General features: G+C 31.2%; 3 protein-coding genes across 4 annotated transcripts; 2 read left to right on the plus strand and 1 right to left on the minus strand.

Annotated features, from left to right (window-relative positions):
• The first annotated feature begins 960 nt into the window (after positions 1-960).
• On the plus strand, positions 961-3,741 carry LOC111514469 (major facilitator superfamily domain-containing protein 9). Of its 2 annotated transcripts, none has more exons than XM_074169593.1 (5): positions 961-1,284; positions 1,349-1,526; positions 1,580-1,709; positions 1,767-1,970; positions 2,602-3,741. In XM_074169593.1, the coding sequence occupies exons 2-5, from the start codon at positions 1,443-1,445 to the stop codon at positions 3,303-3,305; spliced, it is 1,122 nt and encodes a 373-aa protein (XP_074025694.1). In that variant the 5' UTR covers positions 961-1,284; positions 1,349-1,442; the 3' UTR covers positions 3,306-3,741. The 2 variants fall into 2 exon arrangements, with proteins under 2 accessions (XP_074025694.1, XP_023026479.2); XM_023170711.2 differs by having other exon boundaries at positions 962-1,284; positions 1,395-1,526.
• On the minus strand, positions 1,767-9,650 carry Ercc1 (DNA excision repair protein Ercc1). Its single transcript, XM_023170719.2, has 4 exons — positions 9,287-9,650; positions 8,127-8,401; positions 6,665-6,850; positions 1,767-6,610 (listed from the first exon to the last, which is right to left on the minus strand). Exons 1-4 carry the CDS (start codon positions 9,357-9,359, stop codon positions 6,425-6,427), a joined length of 720 nt encoding a protein of 239 aa, XP_023026487.2. The 5' UTR covers positions 9,360-9,650; the 3' UTR covers positions 1,767-6,424.
• A 616-nt stretch (positions 9,651-10,266) lies between these two features.
• DCTN4-p62 (dynactin subunit 4) lies at positions 10,267-26,216 on the plus strand. The gene is made up of 8 exons (XM_074169596.1): positions 10,267-10,532; positions 10,586-10,835; positions 11,406-11,551; positions 11,676-11,847; positions 14,344-14,527; positions 19,668-19,872; positions 25,324-25,541; positions 25,593-26,216. The coding sequence occupies exons 1-8, from the start codon at positions 10,404-10,406 to the stop codon at positions 25,807-25,809; spliced, it is 1,521 nt and encodes a 506-aa protein (XP_074025697.1). The 5' UTR covers positions 10,267-10,403; the 3' UTR covers positions 25,810-26,216.
• Positions 26,217-26,604: the final 388 nt, after the last annotated feature.

Here is a 26,604-nt window from a genome sequence, read left to right on the forward strand (position 1 = left end):
CTTGATTTATTTATTAGTTCCATAAGTAATACTATTGTCAACTGAAATACATTTTCAATTACATCAAATAAATTGACATCATTAATAAGAATAAAACTGTAAATCCATTTTTTTTTAATATGTATAGTAAACAAATGCTGATACCTAACCTCTCAATCAGCTCATTTTTTTTCCTTTTTACGGACGCCCATGACGTTTTAACCACCTTTTAATTGTTCACAATTATGAGCCTCAACTGAATTATCTACAAGTGAAGCAGTATCAATGGTTTTTTCCAATAATGTATTTGTTTGTAGAGATAATATTCCTTGCCCAGCCATTGTTGATTGAAACAGTACGAATGTTTTGATTGAAATACATTCATTCTGGCATTGAAACAATGACTTCACATCAACTATGATTTGAAACGTATTCATGATGATTCAAAACTAGCGGGAGGTTGGTTTTGAAACGAAATTTGAAATTGCGTTACGTCAGTTTGTTTTATTTTGATCGTTACAGTTTATAAAGTGCTGAAAACTTTTTATAAAATACGTTGTAATTATGTACAAAATAAACCTGATTCTAATTGAGGTTAGAGAAAATCGAAAAGTTTGCTTTTATTATTGAATTTGGCATCTGATACAAATTGAATTATTCCATTCTGGCGATTCTTAAAATTAATGACGTCACTACTAATCGTTTTTGAATACACGCTCAAATACGATTAAACACAAGAAAACACCTAATTCAAAATTCGAGTTCAGAACCTATTACGTTTTCATATTTCGTTTATTCTGATTTGTTTCGCTAATGTTTATCGTTTTCAAATACATTTTAACAACTTATATAAAATTGTATTGACGATTTTATCAAATCTAGACCTAAGTTCGTTTAGCATAGAACTTAAGTTTTACTTCTGCGAGTCTATGCAAGGTTCTAAAAATTTGTCCTTGACATATGGAGCGAGCGCACTGGCAACCCTGTTACTGTCATTTTTTGCAAATATGATTTGGTTAAAGAAATTCAAAATGTAAATACCATCAGATAAAACTAATTACTTTAAACATTGTGAAATTCAATTAAAGCATGTAACCATCACTGAACAGATAATGTTCTTTAATCTTGCCTTGACCATTGGTGCTTGAAACCGCAATTCCAGGAAATAATTTTGTTGGAATAGTGAAAATGCAACAGTATTGAACAATTAAAAATCTTATAGATACTTTGAAAGCTACTTTTTTTCACAAAACTAAAATGGACACAGAAAAATTAATATTGAAGTTACAACTTATCACCCTCTTTGTGAGTATTCCAATTTTTATTTGATTTTCTTAATGAAAAATTCATTTCAAATTTGTATTTATAGACATGTTTGTTAAGAAAGACCCAGGAAATTGAATACAATTTTTCAGGATTCCATTAGCTTTGGACTAATTTATGCATTTCTTGCTCCATATTTGATGGTCCTTGGTGGCGATAATGTTACCACTGGAATGTTGGCAGTTTCTACTCTCATATGTGAACTTATATCAATTAATATTGCGGTAAGAATATAAAATCAAGTTTAAATGACGTACTGATTTTCTTTTTCAATTAGAAAGACCTTATCAAAGCCCAAGGCAAAAGAGATGCACTTTTCACTATGTTCAGTATTGGTGTTGTCTCACATGTCCTGCTTGTTTTAACTAGAAGTTATTGGTTTACGATTTTTGCCAGATGTCTATTTTGTAAGTACAAAATCTACTCAGTTTTGAAAAAAACCCTCTGTGAAATGAATATTTCAGCTTTAACAAACCAAACCCAAAACATTGTCAAAGATCTGCTCGTGAAGAAAGTATCTGAAGATGAGGTTGATTATCATTTGATGGTATGCAATATTTTGAGATCATCTGGATTTCTCATAGGACCAATTGTCACTGGATGTTTATTTAATATTGGCTTTTCTTTGAGTTGCATTTTGGCAGCCTTTTTGACACTTTTAAGTGCTTGTAAGTAAATATTCGGGATACATTTGTTCTGAGAGCTGAGGTAAAGAGTCCCCCTTTCAACTTTCATTTCTCCCAATAAGAATTAACATTAACCAACTTCTTGATAATAATCTAGTGAATATTACTTCCTTAGATTTTTGTGGGGTTTTGTAAAATATGAAGTATATACACAACCGCAGTCCATTCTGAAACTCATGAATAGAATAAGAGGTACCTTCATACTGTTATGAATGAATTTGTAAACACACTGGGGTGAGGTTTGAATATCATTTTTATTGATTTTTTTTATATTTACCGTTTTTATAGATTCTTTAAAAGAATATAAAACTGCTAGTTACTTGGAAAAGGATGGTCCGTTGTCAAAAGTGTTGGAGAATTTAAAGACCCCAGTTAAATTTTAAAACAAAGTTGATAGCGACAATGACAAGTGATGAACATGTTGATTTCTCATTTAAAAAAAAAAAAACATTTTTTTGTTACATAATCTTTGTTTGAACATGATATGTTTTTCGATTCAAAAGTTGAAGGGGGCACTTCTTACATTATCACTGTACAAATTGATATAATCCTCAGAATCGTCTGAGTAAATAATCGTTACTTCATGAACATATAAATATAATACAATTTTTAGGCCTCGTATTAGCCATTCCAAAAGAAAAAGACGACATTCCAACTGAAGGGGCTGATAAAAGTTTAATTGAGCAAACGGTTGAACAAGTTTCAAAAACCATGGTTTTATTCAGAAAATCTAATTACAAGAAGAACTGGGACTTGTTGGCTTTGAAATATCTCTACATTTCCAGTGTAACGATCTTTTTTGCTAAATTTCCCCAAATTTTAATATACAATTTTAATGCTGATGCTTCAGTTGTGGGATACACTACTTCCTATATGAACGCAGTAACATATATAGCAACATATTTGGCTGTTACATTAAAAAACAAATACGAACATGTTCCGATGTCGATACTAATTTATCAGGGTTTGTTGATAACATTTTGTTCATTGTTAGCAGCCTGCTATGCTCCTGTTTATACTGTTTTTGCCCTAGCTTGTATCCCCATTATATTTGCAAGAAATTACATAAACACTGTTTGGGAAAAACTATATTCAAACAGAAAAAACAATAGTTTAAATGCTTTGAATGATTGTGTAGGTTTAGCAGCAGGATTATCAATGCCTCTTTTATTTGGGGTTGTTTGCAATATAATCAGGCATAATGCTGTCATAATATTCTCAGTAATACCTATTATGATTTCATTGTATATTTTTAATACATATACATGTAAAATCAAATCTTTAGAGGAAGATGCAGATAAAACTAAAAATGAATAGTTTATTTTAAATATTTTACTAGTAGTTATTTGTAAATTCAAATAGCTTATGATTGTTACATAAATATGCTGTGATATAACTTGAATTCATGAAATAATCTATCAACTTTATTAGTGAGGTAGAGGAACCTAGCCAATGTGTTTCATGATTTGAAATAAATTCCAAGATACTTTCAAATGAAGCTTCCATTAGAACTTATTTTAAATATTACACTGGATTAGGTAATTGAAAGTTCAGATAGCTTGAGATTGTTGCATAAATATGCTGCTGTGATATAACTTAATCTAGCCAAGATTTTTCTTGATCTGCCACAAATAACAGTATATTTTCTAATTAGGCTTCCATTAGAAATTATTGAACATTTTGTAATAATTTTACATTTTGTACATCCCAGATTATTATTTTTGATCAAATATAGTTTTACTTCGCCAGATAATAGTTTTTTTTTTAACTTGTGTTAAGCTTTGCAGATGCTATAGCCTTGACTACAAGTATGTGTGATTGATGACTTGTTTATTTTGTGGTAATTTGTGATCACTTTAATGTAATGAATAAAAACACTTTTGTCTAATTTCCACTAGTTAATTTTATTTATATGACCGGTTTTGGATTTAACCCCCATTATCAAGTTAGTTTTATACTTGATAATGGGGTCGTATAAATAAAATTAACTAGTGGAAATTAGACAAAGTGTCCTGACTGCAAGATCATGAAATATTTCCATAAAAGATATACACATTTCAGAGTATTAATAAAATATTCTTCCCAAAGTTATGATGTCATTTCAACTGTTAAAATTGAACCTAACTTTTTTTTTGATACTTTCATACTCAAACCATGTCATATCACAAAGTAACATAAGTCTAGTCCATTTATTGCATCGTCTGGAGTTCCCCAGGGTTCCAACTTGGGTCCTTTGTTATTTATTTTATTTATCAACAGTCTTGTAAAAAATATCACATCATCTTGCTACTTATTGTTTGCAGATGACTTGAAAATTTTTAGAAGAATTTTAATAGTTGAAGATTGTGTACATCTACAAAACGATATGAATAATATCACTGAATGTTCAAAAAAGCACAAATTGTTATTCAATGTTGAAAAGTGTAATACTATGACCTTTTTGGGAAAGAAAGTTTTTCGTAGTAGAAAGCCAAAAACTTTTTTTCCCAAACATTAATCACTACTAAAAATATAACCCCTTCAATTAAAACTATGACCTTCTCGCGGAAAAAAGTCAGTATAACATACAGCTACGAGATGGACGGTATAAAACTCATCAGAACTCGAGAATTAACAGACCTTGGTGTTACTTTTGAATATGAATTATCACTTATATCTCATATACTGAATATAACAAACAAGGCCTCAAAGATGTATGGGTTTGTAGTTTGCAACTCTAGGCAATTCAACAATATTACCTGCATTAAACATTTGTATATGTCACTCTTATCAGAAGCATTTTGGAATATGCTTCCATTATCTGGTGTCCTCAATATAATTGTTACAAGTATAGCATTGAAAGAGTTCAAAACATGTTCCTGAGATATCTTCACTTCAAAGAAACAGGTAACAATGGCCTTTATATTTCAAAAATAGTGCTACTTGAAAAGTACAACATACAAACTCTTCAGAAAAGAAGAGTATTTGCATACTTAATACAAGATGATGCATGGTGAAGTGGATGATCCCTGTCTTCTATCAAAAATCAATTTCAATGTACCTGCTTGTGAAACTAGATCGTTTCCCACATTTTATATTGAATCGGCAAGAACAAATTATTATCAAAATGTCCCATTAAATGCTATGTGCAATTCCTATAATAATGTACGAAATGACTGTGATAGCTTCTTTCAAAATCTTACTAGTTTCAGAAATAGGTTGTATGAAATTATTTCTCTTTTTTTAAAACTTTTGATCATTTTGTTGTATGTACAAATCTATTTGTGATATTTACCTTTCCTACTCTGTAACTGGGCCATGGTCTGTAGAGTTTGTAAATAAATAAATAAATAAATGAAAAATAAATTCTGAATTTATATAATTTATTTATATAATAATCACAAAAAAAATGCAAATTCCTCAGGGATATAGTTCAGTTGATGTTGAAACTTAGACAAATTTGAGTTCAAGAGTGACATTCATAGAGATTTATTTGAATTTCCTAAAAACAATTAACATTGTTTCATAATAAACTCCTCAAGAAGTAATAAATACCTAAGTTCTCTCAAATGCATAAATAGAATATGATTTCAAGATTTTATGAGGAAGTTTCCTATAATTCAGAAGATATCTCTCACGATTTTTCAAAGAAATTATTGCTCTAGAAACCAAATGACTTGAAGAGTATGTGTGGCAGAGTCCCTTTTTCATTCATGAAACTAAAGAATAGTTGTGAAATCTGGCAACCATATACATGGGTCTGTCTCCATACCTCTTTCTGTTTGTGATGCATGGGGCCACATAACTTCAGCTCAATTATTGGTTATGAAATGGTATTTGTCAATTTTAACCAAAAGTGAAGTTAGAAATAGGAGCAACACACGAAGAAAAAACATGCATTGTGGAAATCACAAGTGACAGTGAAGTTTTTACTAGTATTTGTACTATGTCAATCTTCAGTTTTATCATAAAAAAAATATATTTTTTTTTCGTTAACCATAGAAAATTTTTTCAAAAGCGATCAATTTGTTTGTCTTAAAACTCGATATAAGAAGAATAAAAAACAAAGTAAATTGTACTTTTTGAGTTCCTTTTATTTATAAATAGTACATAGACTACTAATTGGCTCGAAGTATTACTTTCATTTGCACTGGCTTTTAGAACACTTCGACAAACTTAAAAGATTAAATAACCTGACAAATTCCACAATAAATAAAATGATTTTAAGCTATTCACTCATCAATCACAACATTCTTGTTGAGAAAAAAATCAATTTTATGTAAGGCCTTCTGTTGCTACTTGGAGATAATCAATTTGAGTAAATAGACACTAGGTGAAATATTTATTTGCTTTTCTAACCAACTGTTACTATAAAAAATACGCTAGTGGTATTGATCTTATCAAATGGACAAAACAGTCTTGGACTCTAGTTTTTTCTTTCTCTGTTACTTACATCATCACTTACAGAATTTAGTATGCAAGGTGCTGTAGAGTTTTTTGGCTTTTCTTGTCCCAAAACCAGGCATTTCTGCGATTTGAAATTCACTTGCTTGTAAAATACCTTTCAGAGTCTTATATTTGTCAATCAAAGCCATGGCATCAGATTTGTTGATTGGTTTTATAGATGTTAAAGCCTGAATAAGCTAAAAATTGAAAATCACCTAATAATTCAATACACCCAAATACTTGCTACTTACTCTCAAATGAGGAGAAGATTCACTCTTTTCTTTAATATTATCAGCAGGTTTATTTTCGTAAATTTTATAGGTTTCTATTATTTTCCCGGCTTCTTCAGAACTCCAAGCTAAGATCAAGGTTAAATCAGCCAGGATGCATATTCTTGTTAAATTTTTCAACACATGATGAGGATCTTTGATATCAACCTAGAGAAAAAATATCAAGAACGTTCTAATTTGACAGATAAAAATAAATCTGATTGAAATATTTATAGATTTCAAAAAAACATTATGATAAATTGTTATCCCATGTGCCATAAGCGAGGATTAAAATGTATTTTTATGAATACACTTCATTCAAGATTCTTTGTGGATATCATAAAAGGAAATTTCATTATTAGTCAGCATAGAGAATCTGTTTAAAATCTATTTTTCCGTTAACCAGCTGTCACACCCCTACGAACGACAACCATCAGAAGTCAAAACTTGTGCGAGCTAAGGATTCCTAACACGGGAGGGGAATATGATAAAAATTAAAGGAAAAATAAATTACAGGCGATCTGAGTTCAGCAAGTGGGAGGAAGTGATTTTATAAGGGTAAAAAAATAGAAACAACACTATTACAGACACATTTATTATGTGCCAAAATAAAATAATTCTATAGTTTCAAATTGAGATAAATTTGTCCATTCTATTAATGATTTCTTCGTGAGAGATGTCTTTGCCTCTACTTACCTAGACATTTCCTTCAAGGACAGTTGCAAATATGCTATAAATATCATCTCTGTAAGGGAAGATGTCATTTGGCTTGCCCTTTGAGGACAGTCGAGTCCAACAATGCATTCGTGGTTCAGCCTAGCACCATGATGAGACCTATGGTGGCTCGAAACAGCGCTGTCTGCTGTTGGATCACGAATGCTTTGTTTTTGGGCACAGGTTTCATCTGATAACAAATTATTCAGCAACTAGTCATATTCTAAATGCACACATCTAAATAACAAGAGATGCTTGTATGAGAAATAACGTTTTAGGAGTCAAATCCATTCTGTCTTCAAAATTAACTGAAACGTAATTTATAAAAAAATGCACACATGACGATTGAGATTAACCTTTACAGAAATCTAGTTACAAATGAATAAGTTGAAAAAATTTGTCTAATGCAACAAATATATTTGAATGGATTGAATATACTGCCCCGTATAAAATTTTATATCAATACATAATACAAGAAGTTACTGAATACTTTAGCATCTTTCCCTAACTAGATGAAACTGTATATTAGCACACCAACTTTTTGGGGTACACTGCATCACATTAATCAATAAAAACTTACTATTCTCTACAAAAAAATAATCTTCACCAACTGACAAATGCTTTATGAAACTATGTAGCTTTCTACTGAGAATTCAATATATTTGTCAAACCAGAAAATCTCATTAACAATGTATATTCTGCATAGTAAAGATATATAAAAATAATTAACCTGAACAAGTAAAACTCGTAACTGGTACATCTGTCCAAGCTTCTTCAGTCTATCATGAATATAATCTGGATTCAAATTGTGATAACGTAATGATAAAAATAAGGCACATATTGATTGACCCATTTGATAATCTGGAACAATATCGTCATATTCCCAAGTAACATTATGTATAGCTTTGAGTAATGGATTTCCTCTTTGTTTTTGATTTACCAAAATACTGTGAGTTTTTGTTGAAACTTTGCCTGTTTTTTGGCCTGGATCTGAAGTGGAAGGACCTAAAGAATTTAATAAACAATTAAATAAATGTTGAAGGATTGGACTTCCATTGTCAAACTAACATATTTCAGTTGTGAAGTATATAGGTGGGTTCAATAATGATTTTTCAATAGCTTTGGCATAATCAGTACAAGTGGGAGTTTAGAAATATAAACACAAAGTAAATAAATAAAAATCAGGACAATATTGCTTGCCAAAAACATTCATTTACAAATAAAGTCACCATTAGAAAACTGAAAAGGAGCAAACCCAAGTACAAAAACACAGCTTTTGGAAAAATATAATTATTCCTCTGTAAAAATATCCTCTGAAAATTCCTTATGGCTGTAGTAACATTTGTCCAGTACTAAGTTTTCAACTTTATTACTGAACATTTTTCAAGATTTTGATCTCTTAATAGACAGTAGCAGTCTGTTCGTTATAAAAATTGATGACATGCGAAGGAACTTTTAGAAGTGGCAACGTAAGCATTCCGATCGTGAATGGTTAAGTTTGTATCAAGGTTCCTATATACAAAAATGACACATTTCATAAAATATAATGTGAGTGAGTAAATAGGTTTTTCCATTACGCAGCTACCTTCCATTCATGAATGGCAACTCTCTGAATTAGAAACGTCTTAGTTGTTACCATGCAATTCTCAATAAGAGCCAAACGATACTCAGTAAAAATACAGAGGAATCCTCATCAAACGCTTGCTTGAAACTGTTCCCCATCATGTTCCAGACCAAATATTGAACCTACATTTACAATAGCGGGAATTTTATAAGTAAATCATCAACTAACCAATGAACCATTCTTAGATAGACAATGGAAGTCAGCTTGAAAACTTTCAATAAAGTACATTGTCAACTACTTTCAAACCAAACATGTTGGAAACGAACCCGCAATTTGTGCATCTAATTCATTAAAGTCTTCGTCGAATTCTGCAGCCACATTTACTAAAGAATCATCCATTTGATTTTTTTTTCAGTGCACAAAAATTAAGTTACTGAGATACTATTCAAACCTCCTCAATTCCCTGAAACTATTTAGAGTCTCATTATAATAGTGACTTCTACAGTTTTGAATTATGTTCGTGCTCTTTTTTCGTTCCTCGCTCATTTACTATTCATTTATGCCTTCCAAAATCATAACTCAAGAAATTGAACGTTGACCATTATTAGTTAGGTTAGGATAATTTTTGGCGGGAGATCCACTTTCAAATTTTGAATATCATTTCTCACAGGAGTTCAGCTTCAAAGTAAGAAATCGAGTAGCAAGAAACTTTCTTATCATAATATCGAATGCCTTCACCATTCATTTGTCAAATGCAATACATATTTTTCAAATATTCCTTACAATGTTTTCTTAAACTCAAATTTAAAGTGAAAATTTGAAAATTTTCTCAAAAACTGATCTCCCTAAAAATATACTCCTTTCGATTTGAGCATATCAGTATTCTTACATACGGTGACTCAGCACTCAAAATGTTGAAGCACCCAATAGCGACAATTAATACCCGTTTTCAACTTAACAATCGAATTTGTTTCGCAAATGAGCATTAATTCATGTCCCTGTCAAAATTTCTGTTTGTGTTGAATAGCTTTGATTACTTTCGAACCATACTCTTGAATCCATTAGTGATGTTTGCAGATTGAGTATGATGGATGGGATTTTAGCAATAATAAAAAATTCTGAAAATAATTTCAATACACACAAATCAAATAAAATGCATAGTTTATAAAATTTCTATTGAATAAAGCACTCCACCATTTTTTTGCATTTAAGAACTTGCCTAGACGTAAATTGTCTCTTTTACTTTGACCTCAGAGTAATTTGTCTTTTATTACTCTGAGACTTTGACAGACAGAGTGACAGCACTCTGCCAGACACTGACAGTAAAAGTTGTCAAAAGTTTATTGGTTATAAAATATATATCTTTCTTGAGTTTTTCAAACTTTCTTGTTGGAAATATATTTTAAACGAATTTTTTACATTATATATCAGAACTTTCCAGATATGTCATATATAACAGGACCAGAAGTAGTCCAATACGCCTGTTCATGTGGTCTTTTGAAGCCAATATCTTTTCTATATTTCTGTAGATATTGTACGCAACTGCGATGTAGTTTTTGCGTTTGTCATGAGGTAGTTATACGTTAAATATTTTGTCAATAGTTAAAAGTTGCTTATCCCCTTAGGTCGATTCAAATTTCTGTGGGAAATGTTCAGAGAACATTCCATCTTCAGAGGCCCGAGTGAAGAAAAACAGATGTGGGAATTGTTATGTCTGTCCTAGTTGCGAACAGGAGTTGTCTACTAGAATTGCTTCTTCTAAAGCACCTACCGATCCAGAAGATGCAAAAGCTACTCCCAAGAAAATGTACTATTTGTCTTGTCAGTTTTGTAGATGGAGCTCAAGGGATGTTGGTATACCAGACCAATCCACAGGTGAATTTAATCGAACACAAACATTGCTCCCACAAACTAGGACTGCAACACTCTTCTTGACATGTATTACACTAAGCAAGTTGGCGTTATGATCTAAATTTTGAAATTTTCCGTACGGCAACTGAAAACCAAAACTACTCCACTTAGAATATTGAATCCGTAAAGATGATATTTCTCTAGATAGATTATTTTTTGAAAAAAAAGCATGGTTTTCTATTTTTCCATCTTCATATAAAAACTAAGTACGGGAAACTTTCAAATAAGGAAAGAAATCTAAGTTCAAAATAAACTCTACTAAGAAATGTATATCGGTGCGAGAAGTTTCTTTCAGATAGGAACTAAAACAAAAAAAACCCATTCAAAACAACTATTTTCAAATGAACGAACATTGAATAACACAAATCAATTTTTCGTATTGAGTAGAAAAAGATATCGTTACAGAAACACAACACAACATAATGTATGAAGTTTGTCACATTTTTTTCTACAAAGATGGAGAAGTAGAAAGCCAAATGTATTATTGCGGCCATTCACCACTTATAGTATCTGATAATGAAAATACTATTTCAGTTACTGGAGGCTGGCCTGAAAGAGAGAACGTCCATTCATATCGTTTACAAGAACTGCTTGACATGTATAAGGCCATTGTACTAGCGCAAAAGCAGCAACAAGAAAAGGACAAGAAAAAGCAAAGAGGAAAATATTTGAGTTATACTGTGAGTACCCAGTGGGTCTCAGAAGTGTACAATATTTTACTATATTTTTTTTGAGTTCTGAATGAACTGTTGTTCATGTTAACTACTTTCGAGGTAGATATAATAATATCACAACTATTTTCAGGACAGAACTGGTGTAACGGCAGCAGCTCTGAGAAAGCGTATTGGCCTTCCAGCTGATTTAACTCATCCCCTTCTGAAGAGCAAACCTAAAGAACCTGAACCAGCTAAGGCTAAAACAGAAGTGGAAAAACTTCCAAAAAGCATTTTCACAGAACCAGTTAATTTGATGGAAAGTAAGAATTTAGACTAAATCATATCATATCTTCTAAAAATAAGGCTGTTGCTGATTCAATTGGGAAAAAGTTATTCACGTTTGGCTTAGTGAAAACCATATTTTTCAACGATGTACAGTGAAAAAAAATGACTCGTCTATTTTAACATCTTACATCTTGAAACAAAACATACTTCATTAAATATAAAAAAACTGTGTTAAAGTATATGTGAGAAGTGGTTCTACAGGATTCTCTACATTGAAAACCGTACATGACTCTTATTATCTTTTTTTGTAAGGAGAATATTCCCTTGTGTTCAATTGCAATTCACTGTGTTGCAATATTAAATAATATGTGGCTGCAAGCAAAAGCATAATATCATTTCAGGAGCCCTGTTCTATCTAAAATTCATTTCATTCTGAGAATTGCCTAGTATGATTTGTTTAGTTGTTTACAAAGTCTATTTTCATATTCAAAAAAAGCGTTTTATCCTTATTTTAAGTCAGACGATTTTTTTGAAACCATAATTCCATTTCAGTAACAGTCATATTATTGTTCTTCTATTATTGTTTTTAAGAAATTCATATTGAATTTAAGATGATGAAAATAACTTTTGTTGAATTTCTATCAAGAATTTTAATTGTTACTACAGGTTTCAGTTTATTAAACCTTTTTCAAAATTGTTCAATGAATCGGAACTGGTTCTAACAAATAAAAATATTAGTAGAAATCATACAAAAGTTATTTTCCTTATTCTATGTTCTTGTAGAGCTCTTCATGGGTTTCTCGACATACTGTGATTGTTGTTTCATCTGCAAACATGGTGACTTTTCCAGTGGTCAAATGGCTTGAAAAATCATTTACAAAAAGTAGAAAAATCAAGATTCGAAGAACAGATCCTTGAGTTGCTCCTAAAGACACTATTCATCTGAAAGTTGTTAATCTAATAAGTATGCTCCTATTTGTTAGATTAAAATGAACCATTTTAAAAAGGTACCTCTAATTCCCAAATAACCAATTTTTTCAGATTAAACTCAATATTTAGGCAGTCAAAAGCCTTTGAGATATCAAACATTAGCTATACTACATAATATTTTCAAATTAGGGAGTGAGTCTGTTCTGAAGGGGAGAAAATGAAAAAGTTTGTGAAATCAAGGTTGCTTGAGAATCTACAAAATTATCAGTTTTAGTTTTGTAAATTGATGAATTTTGAGAAACTGGCAGCTAATGTTTATATGGTGATTCTGTAACTTTTTAATCAAATCGGGAAATGGATTATAAAACGTTGCGAACTCAGGGTGCTTCAGAACCTAAAAAGTTATGCAGAATGATAGAAAATGGTAAAATGTATTGTAGATGTCATGAAGTGATGATTGGCAAATTGGCAATTCAGAATATAATTTACACTTTTTGAACAGCTGAGATATTACTGTTGCTTATTAATTCTTTCATATAAACTAAAGTTTCAAAACTCTTATTCTTTATCAGGTTATTAAGTATACAGTATATGTAGCTACCTATCCTTTTGTTGTATCAAGATAAATTATTCTGCTTACGACTAAATTATGTGGAAATATCTACAATTTTAATTTATAATATTGAATTTGTGTCTGTAAAAGTCATGTAAAATATCATTACTGAATTTGCATATCCATTGCATTAAAAAAATATTTCCAATAGATGTATAGAATTGTGTATATCATAATAGACATGATATATTATGATATACACATTTATACACAATGAACTACATTGAAAACTCTTTATAACAACCACTTTTTCCCATCAATTTGAATGTTGAGTATATTATCCAAATTCTCTATAATTCGTACCCCCTTTATTATTTAAATAATATAACATTTGTTTATGATATTTATTCTCAGCAAAGAAGTTTTGGCAATATGTATGTTAGAACAGTTGCGACAAAATTTCTACAAATAGTATTTTTTACCATTTTTTAATTTTTGATAATCTTTGGCACAGACTTAATCAAAGCAAAAATATAAGTGGATGCAAAAAGTGTAATTATTATGTGATCATCAATTTTGATGATTAAATTAGTTCATTTATTTTATTTGCTCCTTTTATCATATGTATATGAATCAGCTTATACTATTGGGGTATTAATTTGTTTCAACGTCTCACAAGTTTGTTATTAACAAATGACATTTATATGAAATCAACTTATATTAAGATACCAATGGATAAATGTAGATGCCAATATTTTTTAACATGGGTAAATAATGATATGCCATTAAATAATAATTTTTTCTGGCATAGAGCTGTCCTTGAATATGAAAATACAGAACATGTTAACCCAATCAGTTATATGGCCAGAAGCAATACTTTTAATGTTCACTAATTTCAAACATTCGCAAGGTGTAGGATCATTTATTTTCTGTCACTGAACCATGATTAAGCTGCTTGGCACCGAAACAAACGCCTACATACATCTCACCTTGGCATTGCAAGTGTTTCATAAACATGTATAATATCTAAATTTTATGTTGTATTCAGTAACTACTATAGAGCAACGACTATTGCAACCAGAAGCACAACCGACAACAGTGGACAAACTCTTTCCAGTGCACAAGCAGCTATCGATCAAAAGAACTGTGCGCTGCAAGACTTGTGAGCACAATGTCAGTAAGCCTGAGTACAATCCTAGTTCAGTAAAATTCAAGATCCAGCTTTTTGCTTAGTAAGTATTTTCACTTCATACTATCAAATTAACATGTATTACTAAAAGTTATCAACATTCGAATAATATAAAAAAAACTACTATTACCGATAATTAAAAAAAGTATATCAGTCAAATGGGATAAGCAACTGAAATTTGTTTCAATGAACACACGTAAGGTATTGAATTTGGAAGACCCAAAAAGTCTAGTTTTACTAGATATGATTTTTAAAGAAATTGTAATATTGATGACAGTTCTTTGAAGTTATTGAGACCTGAAAGTCTTCATTTATTCAGAGTTACTTGAAATGGTTGATGTGCCAAATATTTTTCAATGTATTCTTTGTGAGAGGTCAAAAAGACAACATGCTATGTAGGTTGCTCTTGATTGGTTAATTATGCTGACACACCCTCCAAATGGGTTGGAGTTTCGGATCCAGTTTCTGACCAATAATCGCTTTTCTGGACAAATAATAACAATAATTTTTTCAACTGTGAATTGGTGCAAGTGTTAGTGCGCCCGACTCATGATCCTAACTCTTTCCAGATATTTTTCACGAGAGACTTCATCTAGTTGAAGTTAGATATTCTGCACGTTACATCGCTAACGGACATTAAATAGTCATCCTGATCCCTAGGGGTCTCGAGGATTTATCAACCTTGCCCACCCATAACTCAAGATTAATCACCAAAGCAGCCGATGTCGTTGATACCAAAAAAAAAGCAATAATTTTTTTTTTCTTATTTCATCATTACATACTTGAAAAATGAAAACTGTAAAGCCTATGAGGAAATTTAGTCCCGCCATTTTTTTAAACAATGATAGCAGGAATAAATAATGTCAAGGATGTATCTGAAAGTGCTAGTATTCTTAATAAACACATCAAATTCTAAACCCTTTCTGGCATTTCTTATAACTAGAACATTCAGAAAAGGTAGCTCTTCGTTATTTTCAATTTCATACGTAAACTTTTCATTCTGAGATCTGTTGTTAAGTCAAAGTACAAAATACCTTACCTTACTCCTATTCCAGTCGAAAATGGAAAATACATTATCCGCATATGTGAAGTTATCTTCTTTCTTTTTTTTCAAATCTGCTAATGACAGATTAGTCATGAAAGGAAACAACGTGTTGCTCATTGTCGTTCCCTTATACCGTAAAAACGGTTAGCGAACTGAAAGCAATAATGATTCTTACAAATTTGTGTGAATTGGATGAACTTTTCGACTACTTCACCACAAAGTTCATTTGTTTCTAAGAGGTAATTGAGGTTTGAAATATTCATTAAACTATTACAAGAAGCAATGTACAAACCCTTGAAGGTTGATGATTGGTTCAACTGTAACAGGCTTCGCTTAAATGACTCAAAAACTGACTATATTGTTTTCTCTCTTAGAAATCATGACATGGAGTTGAAGTCAAATGTGAAATTTCTAGGAGTAATGCTTGACTCATCTTTAACATGGGAATCTCATGTTGATTATTTAGCGAAAAAACTATGCAGGGTAACTTATCTCCTAAAAAACTTGGCCAAAATTGTTAGCAGTACTATTAAAGGATTACTATGCTTTATTTCAGTCACTAGTTCTGTATGCATTTCTCTGTTGGGGTCACTCGGCACATACTGAAAGAATTTTTGGCATTCAGAGGCGAGCTATTCAATATATGCCCTCTCTTACTTATAGGGAGGATATTAGAGAAAAATTTATAAAATTTGGTATCTTGACTATACCGTCACTATACATTTATGAATGTATTAAGTTTATAAAAGTCAATATAAAAACTTATGACTATGTATCCACTACTCATTTACATAATACCCAACAAAAAAATAATTTAGTTCTAAAGTATCATAGGTTGTCTAAAATCAGAAATTATAAAAATTATTATGGTCCAATATTCTTCAACAAAATTCCTGAAGATATATGCTTTAACCCTACTAAAAGTTTCCTACAAATAATAAAAAAACTACTTATCAAAAAAGCGTATTATAGCATTGAAGAAATCCTGTCTGATGATGTGGTCTCTTCTTTGCCGATGTTGCAGTGACACACAGGTAGAGCATAAATATTTTGAAACTATCTTTAAGTTCAAACCTTTTATATTATGTAGATGAAATTATAACCATAACTTACCTATTTTACTAGTATATTCCCACCTGACTTGTGTAAACATGAAGAGTGTAAAGCATCAATAAAATTTCTTTCTTTCAATTGTTTTTAAAATTAAGACACTTGGAAATAAAGAAGATACTAATTAGTACAGTTTATTGTATGATTTTCACTATAAAAAGTTTTACAAAAACCGCGACACTTGTTTTGCTATAGAATAGCTTCCTCAAGCGTAAACTAAAAGTTACTTATAAATTACAACTATTTTATACTCTAACATATTACCTACTTGTATGCCTACTTGTATACTCTCCAACAGGTTGAGTTTCAAACCTTTCTTCTTGAAATGGAGGGGCTTAAAATCATGGTTGAACTCATGTTCCTCTGTCATTGAATGAGTGGTATATGTGGAATTGATTATTCCATTCTGAAAACTATTTTTGTGTTCCTTGATGCATGCTTTGAACGTTTTTCCAGTTTGATCTATATAAAACATCGGACATGACCCACATGATAATTTATACACTCCCGATTTTTCTGAAACTGAACTTTTGTCTTTTTTATTCTTGATGTGCATGCCTAAGTTGTTATTGGTTTCGAAAGCAATATTTACACCTTTGTTGTGCAGAAAATTTTAAATATTTATAGTGGGTTAGCCTAAGTAGGTTAAGGTTCTATAACTTGTATCCCCTCTAGGAATTGGGTTAACTTCCTTCATAGCTTGGTTGTATAACTTTTTTGATAATAGGGAATGTATTAGACTGGTATCTTAATCATTGTTGACGGCTATTTGTTTTATTATGTTCAGTACCTAATTGAAATTCGCCTCTGACATTGGCACATTTATCAGACTGTGGATCATACTGTTGAAAGCTGCTACTTTGTGCTGATACGGGTGGGTTGACGAATTATGAATGATCATATCTGTATGTGTTGGTGTACGATTAATTGAAAAATCATGTTTGTTGTGAACTTTGTTATTGTCAAGTCAAAAAAATTTAAAGAGTCGTCCTTATCCATCTCCATTGTGAATGTGATAGAAAGGTGGAAAGAATTGATGAAATTCAAAAACTTAGTCAACTGTCCATCATCTACATATCTATACCAATACATGAAATTTCTTACGAGTGGGTTACTGTGTATTTTTACGCTTGAGGAAGCCATTGCTATAGCGAAACACGTATCGCGGATTTTGTAAAACCCTTCATAGTGAAAATCATACAATAAACTGTATTAATTAGTTTTAATATGGATTTTCATCAAGTATCAGCCAGTTCTATTCAATTAAGGAAGATATGTCTAAAGATACTAAAATCTTACCATCTTGCAAACTTACATCTTTGATTTTCTCAAAGAATTGTTATGTCAGTCGAACATAGGTTCCTCTACATGTAAGATCGCCAAATGGCTAACAAAACAGTTCCAAACCCTATCGATTCTAACATCTGAATAAATACTTCAAATACATAATATTTTATATAATGGAATTGGCCGAAACTTGATGAAAATCCATAACGTATATTACTGGAGTTTTTTCCCAACACCAAACCGTTATTTTAACACCTCGATACGTGTTTCGATCACCAAGTGATCATCTTCAAGAGGAAAATCAAACTAATCATACTTACAAAGCTATTCCTATTTATACTATAGATACCTGATTCAGCTACTTGCGTCTTGAGTGTTTTAAATCAATTTTACAATGTGTCCTTATTTAAAAGTCAGGTAAATCTAATAATTGAAATATTATAAGCTATATAAAATTAATTTCACATGTTGCCTTATCTACTGATCTTACATAAATTTCACTATGTGTCTTTATGTAATAGTAAGGTGAATCTAATTATTGAAATATTACAAGCTACATAAAATTAATTTCACGAATTGCCTTATCTACTAGTCTTTAATTTTACAATGTGTCCTTATGTAATAGTTAGGTAAATCTAATAATTGAAATATTATAAGCTATATAAAATTCAGTTTCACAATTTTATAATGTGTCCTTATGTAATGTCAGGTAAACCTACCAAATAAAATATTATTTTAACAAGCCATATAGTATTATACTATAAGGTATCGGTCCACCATCGTTATTCATAATATTACTATGTTTACTTATTTCTACACTCTCATAGGTATATAGATGCCTGTTGTTATTAACTTGTCTAACTAATCTTAATGAACTGAAGTCTATGGAATGGTTTTGTTGCAAAATATTACATAAGTGTGCTAAGTACTTACTAAGTACATTTAAAATATGGAAGACCTGAAAAATCAGTAGTCGCCCATCATATTTTGCAACAAAACCATTCCATAGACTTCAGTTCATTAAGATTAGTTAGATAAGTTAATAACAACAGGCATCTAAATGCCTATGAGAGTGTACAAATAAGTAAACATAATAATATTATGAATAACGATGGTGGACCGATACCTAATAGTATATTATATAGCTTATTAAAATAATATTTTATTTATTAGATTTACCTGACATTACATAAGGACACATTGTAAAATTAAGTGAAGACAAGTAGATAAGGCAAATTGTAAAATTAATTTAAGATACTCAAGTCACAAGTACCTAAAACAGGTATCTATAGTATAAATAGGAATAGCTTTGTAAGTATGATTAGTTTGATCTTCCTCTTGAAGATGAACACTTGGTGATCGAAACACGTGTCGAGGTGTTAAAATAACGCTTTGGTGTTGGGAATAAGCTCCAGTGATATTTATTACTACACCAAAGGTTCCAAACAGTGCATCACAAATCCATAACGTATTCAAAAAACACTTTACTGTTAGATTTTCACTAAACAGTTTTACAAAAACTCAACACGTGTTTCGCCTTATAATGGCTTCTTCGACTTGTCTTTACACGCCCGAACAATCCATCGTTTGGCAAAACACGTGTTGCGTTATTGTAAAACTGTTTAGTGAACATCTCAAAATGAAGTGTTTTTTGAATACATATTTTTCTTCAATACAGCAGACATTTTATAAACTTACTACATTATTTTTTTAATGTTTGTCTCACACAATTTTATTTCAGTTATCACATTCCTGAAGTGCGTATCGTGACTGTGGAGCCTCTGAGAGCTGGAAAATCATGTGAATTAATTTTAAAATTCACCAATCCTTCTCAACACCAAACCACAATAACTTTTTTACAATTGAATCTCGAAGAACAGGAAATAGAAGAAACGAAAATTGAGGAAGTTATAGATGATATGGAGCAGCATTTGTCCATACAAGAGGTAAACATTTCATTTTCTTAAACATAACAATTTTTTTCCCATGAATATGATTTTTTATTGAGAGATTTCCTCTATTTCATCTTGAAGGCATCCACATGTTGATGAGTTATAAATGGAAATGAAAATCAATAATCAACCATTTTCTAATATCATGCTGTGTAGACATTCAAGGCCGGTGTCTAACAAATTGTCCGATGCATCCGGATTTATTAGATGCAGGTATAAAAATCCGCAGACCGTAGCTAATAAACCCGGAAACATTGGACAATTTTCGATTATGTTGTGTGTTAAGGATAACATATAAAAAAAATTCTTATGAGAGAATGAAGTTACCATTTGAAATCTGGGAAAATATGATAAAGAAGGATTCACATAAAATAAAATATAAATTGCTGAAAATTCCAAGATAAAAATGTCTAGAATTGGTGTGAAACATCTAAAATGACAAATGGAAATATCATTTTAGTTGTAACAACATCAAACCAGATAAGATAGTTTCAAAAATGCTAGAAAAAATATGCTGAAACATATTTGGATAACTTACAGAAGAAAAATGAATGTAAGTTACATAAATTTGAAAAAAGTTTTCAATTAAAGAAAATTCTTGTTGTAAAGAGATATATTGAATGTGAAAAAAATACACTCATATAAATAGATTATGACAGAATATTGAAAGTCATTTTTGTGAAAAACATCAATTTCCATCAACCTTTCTAGGAATTTTCACCTTTCACAATCTAAGAAAAATTGAAATTGTTATGGAAAACTTTATACAAGTGTAGAACCGGAAAATTTTTATTAGAAAATTCAAAGTATTTTTCACAAAAAACTATTTGTTAGTAACTTGTCGTATAATTATTAATTTTGCCTATAAAAAATTTACTAAGAAATTGTACAGATACACATAGAACCCAACGACATAGGAAGAAAACAAATTGGGTTCATAAGATACCTTGTTCGTATGGTAAAAGTTATATTGGTGATACTTCAAGAACATTCAAAGTGTGAAAAACATTAAGATTGTATCAAAAATAGACATTAAACAGGATCAAAATTGTCATGAAATCAAATGGTAAACATCGAGTGGTATAAAACGAGACGAAAATGATTGCCAATGCTATGAGGCATAAGCTTAAAGAATCAGCCTATAGCTCCTTAGAAATGGATCGTAGTTAGCAACCCATGTGCAACCCGTAGCGAAATTGCAACAGACTAATATCAGAGAACCCTTGTACTATATTGAATATGTCATGAGTCAATCAACAACATTGACATTATTTCACATTCAAAACAAACTTTTTTAACGCCTGTAAGAAAGAAACCGATAAGTCAGGTGGCTCTCAAGTAGCAAAAGAATCACTGTTTCAAGTGCTGCTTTCGAAGATATGTATCTATTATTTTATTTCCAGCAACTTTTGAAGAAAAAAGAAGCGTCAGATCAAAAAATGAAAACAGTGGTAGGAGAGATAATTTACCAGCCAAAATTTTCAAAAGGCGTCTCCATTTTCTATTGCCAATTCTCTGTCACATATTTATTTATTTTCTAAAATCTGGAACTTTTCCGACTCAAATAAAACTACTTGCATTATCAATACTTGTTTAAAAAAGGAACAAAGTTTAAAAAATAATTGAGGTGATTGAGTATGTTTATTTATTAACTCAAACATTTACATAAACATGAAATAAAATAGTTTCGTTTACAAAAGTTTTTTAATGGCAAATCTGAATAATTAATTAAAAACTGAAATAGGTAATAGGACACGAAAATAGAGTTTCCGAAACCATTCCTGGTTTTTGCCTAGCATAAGGAGGCAACAGTAAGCACTCGCATGAATAAATCAGTTGGGACTATACTTGCTTCAAAGTCTTTTAACCAAGATTCTGTAATAGATAAAAACACTGAGGCCTGAATATAAAATTCCACTTCGAGCAAATTCTGCTTGTTCCTGATATTTTGCATTTGAAATGAAATTTAATTTTTCTCATCAAATTCCTTCAATATTTTTAGTGCGGCTATCTATAAAAAAGTATTATTTTTCAATTCTTTGAGCATCCATATATCACCTCTAAAGCATAAAGTCGTATAAATCTGGTTTAGATATTTTTTTGTGGAAAATATCAGCCCCAATTATAAAATATTTCAGTTGGTCAGGATCTAGTGCCTCTGGGTGGAACATTGTCTAGATATGTTTTTTTATTTAGGTGTCAATCACTTTTTCGGTTAGTCTGTATAAATCTGAGAAAAAAATCCAACGAATGACAACTCTGAGCTGTCTAAACTTGTGCATCAAACATAGTTTTGGTTTTGTCCCTGTAAAGTAAAAGTTGTAACTTCAGCTTTTTCTATTCTTCGGGGCCAAAAAAATCCTCCCCACAATCACAGCCAGTATTTTTCCATTGATACTTCTGCTTACTTTTGACGACAGCATATCTCTTTTGAGTGTTTTCTCTGTTTCAATGAATTGCTATTCTCCAATAATAAACTGAACTCGTTCAATCAAAGTGCCTTTTCTCCAAAAGTTTTGATGACTTCTTTAAGCTGTGTCATCAGACGGTACCATTTCGAATATAAATATTTTATAACCCCATTTGTTTGGTTTGTTAGGGTTGTATCTATTCAATGTTTCTTGCTTTACTAGAGCAAGCTTATTCATCTACACTAAGTTGTTTTTAGTAATATTAGTAATCTTGTAATGTTCAAAATCGTCTTTGCAAAAATTTCTGCTGTTCTAATTGTAGTGCAAATATTGACAACGCTCCTTAATTTTTTTAAGGCCGTTTCTTATATTAGTTGACTTTCAAGATTCCTGAGGTTAATACACCTAAGTAATTGAATCAATCCATTTGATTCACTTGAAAAGTCGATTTGTGGTGGAATAATAATAATATAAATGATGGAATAAATAAATTTTATGTCCTGAAATATTGTAATATATTGTCAGGTGTACAGAGTTATTGTTACTTTTCATTATGCAACTGTAGAGAACACATCTCCGCATCTCAGAAATGATTTACTGGGCGCAAGATAAGTTAACATAACTGTCAAAACAGTAATAAGAAGACACAAAGAAGTTGGTTTAAATCCAAAACGCCGTGACAGAGTTCCTAGGCTTCTCCCATTTCACAAATCTAGACGCTTACAATTTGCCATAGCCCATGTCAACTGGAAAATCCATCAGTGGGGAAAAATTCTTTTCACAAATGAAACAAGAATACAGTCATGATAACCAGATGGACGTGGTCAAGTATACAGAAGATCTGGAGAACGTTTCGCAGAATGTAATCTTGTACATAACGTTAGCTTTGGTGGAGGTTCCATTATGTTGTGGGGTGGCATTAGTTGGGACAGTCGCACCGAGCTTATAGAGATAAATTTAAGAATAGATGCTGACTGGTACATACACAACATTGGTTACAACAATTTCGTGCTAACGAATGATAATGCTCGTGCACATGCTGCAAGAACAGTCAGCCAGTATCTTGAAGTTGTTGGACTTGAGGCAGTGGAGTGGCCACCAAACAGTCCTGACGGAAATCCCATAGAACATATTTGGGACATCCTAAAAAGACATGTACGAGCACGAAATCCAGCTCGTAACTCCATTGCAGAATTAAGAATTGCTGCACAGGGAGAATGAAATCGAATTCCACAAGACACCATCAAAGACCTTTTGCGGAGTATGCCCAGGAGGATGCAGGCTATCGTTAGAGCTAGGGGAGAAAACCAGTCCTGTTGCATCAAAGAACTTTCATTTTGTCGTCGTTGTTGCTTGTTCTGATTGAAGATTATTATCAAAACTAGTCTATTCCATTACTTCTTCTAAAAGTGTGTTAAGTTTATATATCTGGGTGGGTATTAATGGGTTAAAATTGGCAATTACACTTCAGATAGTATTGAAGTTCATTCTGGGGTTCCCCGGGGAAGTCACTATGGCCCCCCTACTTTTCAACCTATTTGCCAATGACATTGCCCTAAGTATTGAGTATTCTCAAATTCTACCATTTGCTGACGATTTAAAAATATTTAAAGTTATTGAAAATTAAATTAATTGTCATCAACTTCAGAGTGAAATCAATAACCTTGTACATTGGTGCAATTCCAATGGAATGGATCTAAACCTCCATAAATGCTTCTTTATAAATTACAATAGAAATCATACTTCCATAGACTTTTCATACTCTATCAATTCATTAGACCTAGAACGATTATCTCAAATAAAAGGCTTGGGGGTTTTATTGGATGATAAACTATCGTTTTCTCAACACATTATAATGATCTCCCTGAAAGCACCGAGATGCTAGGTTACATCAAGAGAGTATCCAGAGACCTTTCAGTCAATGCCTTTAAAGTTCTCTACTGTGCATTTGTCCATTCAATCTTGGAATATGCGTCGGTGGTATGGAACCCTCACTATCAAACTTATATTAATATGCTGGATTCCACAGCCCTTTATCAACAATGGTAAGGAATGCAAATAAAGTAGATTTGAACTACTTCGGCATACCCTATTCTAATTTCAGACGAGAATTAAAAAATATAAAAAATAAAGACATACACTTGGCCTTATGATGCTGTTTGAATGAGTAATCTCCTTATTCTCTTATTCCCTCTCTTATATATATATATATATATATATATATATATATATATATATATATATATATATATATATATATATATACTGGTAAAACGGTATTCATTACGTGTTCAGATATAGAGTGTCCATAAACTCTCTACTACCTACTACTTAAATGTTGTTGAGTTTTACCAGTATAGTAAGAAGTGAGTTGAGCAGGGTCAACAAAACTTCTGAACACGTAACAGCACACCTAGATAATGACAAATGAGATTTTGTCGAAACGTCGGTGAAATTAGAGATAATATCACATACATCAAATACCCGAAAAACCAGTTCAGCATATTCCTATCTGTGAAAACTTCAGATTTCATATATATATATGTGTGTGTATATATTTTATTTTTATTCTTTTTATTTTTATATTTTATAAGACCGCAATTTAAAATAAATGTATATAGCTTTTCTCTATAGTGAAATTATGTTTTGTAGGTATACATATTCAGAACTGCAAACTTTATATTAACTTGTACAATGCTGTAATGGACATACCGTAAATAAATAAATAAATAAATCTGGATTATTTGGCCATCAATATACGTTAAATACTTCAGCATATACTATTTAGTAATGAAAACTGCTTAAAGATTCAGACAAATAGAAATAATAATGAAATCAAAGCTTGAAATAAAATATGCAATATTTTTGTCTGTTACTGTATAATGAAGAAATTGGAAAATTGCAGTCCGGATTGATTTGCCTTTTTAATAGTCAGGTGGATACATGCTCAGTTCTTTATTAACTTCTAATCAATTCATGAACGAATCTGTTACATGATTTTTCAAAGGGGAATATTAATTTTTTACCTTTTCAGAAACAACAAATGTCTTTACCTTCTTTATTGAGTCAACCTAGCAGTTTAATCAGCATTTCATCCCGGTCACCTTCGATTTCTGTAAAACCCCGAATGATAAAAGAGGAACTGAATTGTGAAGTCGAGATCCCTTCCAGCACTTTCATTCTTCCGCCAAGAAACGATGCTGCCGAATATGATGATTCTGGCGATACCCATAACATACAGGATGATACTAAGTAAATGAAATGAAATCTGTTTAAATTATCATCGTTAACAATTATTTTCAGGTTAGTTAAATGGAGAAAATCCAACAAAGCATTCATAAAATTGAATGTAACCCCCAAGGATGATTTGGATGTGAATTCAGACGTTGTGTGCGGGTTTATAATGCAGCATGTTTACACAAACGCCATAACTGGGCAGCTGGATAAGAAAGAACCTCAGAAGTACAATCACAAGGTGAAGGTGTTTCTCCGCTTAGGTCAATTAGTGGGGTCTGAGTAGAGAAATTCGTTTTGCTTTGAGGGATGCTATAATCATATTTGTCGCAATTAACTTGTATTATTTTAGAAATTACTGGAAAAATGACATTACAGATATTTATTGTAGATAGCTGAAAAAAATATTGGATATGAATTTATTTTCAGTTATAAGTCAATTGCAGTTAGTTCATTAGCAAACTAATTTCGGTATTTTAAAAAGAAAGTTTATATAAAGATGCTTTTAGCTTTGAAAGGGTATATTTTATAATTTTTTATTGGTTTCTCATTTCACTCAATCAACTCCTTGAATCTGTTATTGATGCTAACTAGAATTTTCATTTTATTTATTTATACTCGCACAATTCATTTTAATCACGACGATTCCGTCTGTAATAATTCAAATATTATTAAAAAAATATATAATTTCAACGTTCTTGTTTCAATATTTTGATCACCACACACCACATTGGCATGGCTTGTTTTATCCAGCCAAATGAAAGCACATATTTTGGGTAAGATAAATTAGCTTGCAGAACATATTATCTTGAGGTAGTGTGAGCCTTCCTTATATAGTTTCACTGTCATGATCTGAATGGAATAAAAAAATTACTGTATAAGCAAAATATCAACATAACATATAAGACTGGTAACTCATTGGGAAGGTATACAAAGAACACCTTTGCCACCTTTTGGAAAACAATCACGATTTCAACTACGACATACTCCATACAGAAAGTAAAGGACATAAATTGATATCTGGATATAAATGAAGGCAAATACTCAAATTTTCTATTGAACAACCAACAAGAGGTTGACC

The sequence above is a fragment of the Leptinotarsa decemlineata genome, unplaced genomic scaffold (genome assembly GCF_025532065.1).
Source record: "Leptinotarsa decemlineata unplaced genomic scaffold, Ldec_3_MD MMD2_P_RNA_scaffold_5, whole genome shotgun sequence".
Classification (NCBI taxonomy): Eukaryota; Metazoa; Arthropoda; class Insecta; order Coleoptera; family Chrysomelidae; genus Leptinotarsa; species Leptinotarsa decemlineata.

Coding starts and splice junctions, on each gene's coding strand:
- LOC111514469 (XM_023170711.2), top strand. CDS start 1,237: ATGGACACAGAAAAATTAATATTGAAGTTACAACTTATCACCCTCTTT. Junction 1,710..1,766: donor TTTTGCCAGATGTCTATTTT/GTAAGTACAAAA, acceptor TGAATATTTCAG/CTTTAACAAACCAAACCCAA. Junction 1,971..2,601: donor TTTGACACTTTTAAGTGCTT/GTAAGTAAATAT, acceptor TACAATTTTTAG/GCCTCGTATTAGCCATTCCA.
- Ercc1 (XM_023170719.2), bottom strand. CDS start 9,359: ATGGATGATTCTTTAGTAAATGTGGCTGCAGAATTCGACGAAGACTTT. Junction 8,402..9,286: donor ATTAGATGCACAAATTGCGG/GTTCGTTTCCAA, acceptor TAAATTCTTTAG/GTCCTTCCACTTCAGATCCA. Junction 6,851..8,126: donor TACGAGTTTTACTTGTTCAG/GTTAATTATTTT, acceptor TTTTTTCTCTAG/GTTGATATCAAAGATCCTCA.
- DCTN4-p62 (XM_074169596.1), top strand. CDS start 10,404: ATGTCATATATAACAGGACCAGAAGTAGTCCAATACGCCTGTTCATGT. Junction 14,528..19,667: donor AAGATCCAGCTTTTTGCTTA/GTAAGTATTTTC, acceptor ATTTTATTTCAG/TTATCACATTCCTGAAGTGC. Junction 19,873..25,323: donor AGCATTTGTCCATACAAGAG/GTAAACATTTCA, acceptor TTACCTTTTCAG/AAACAACAAATGTCTTTACC.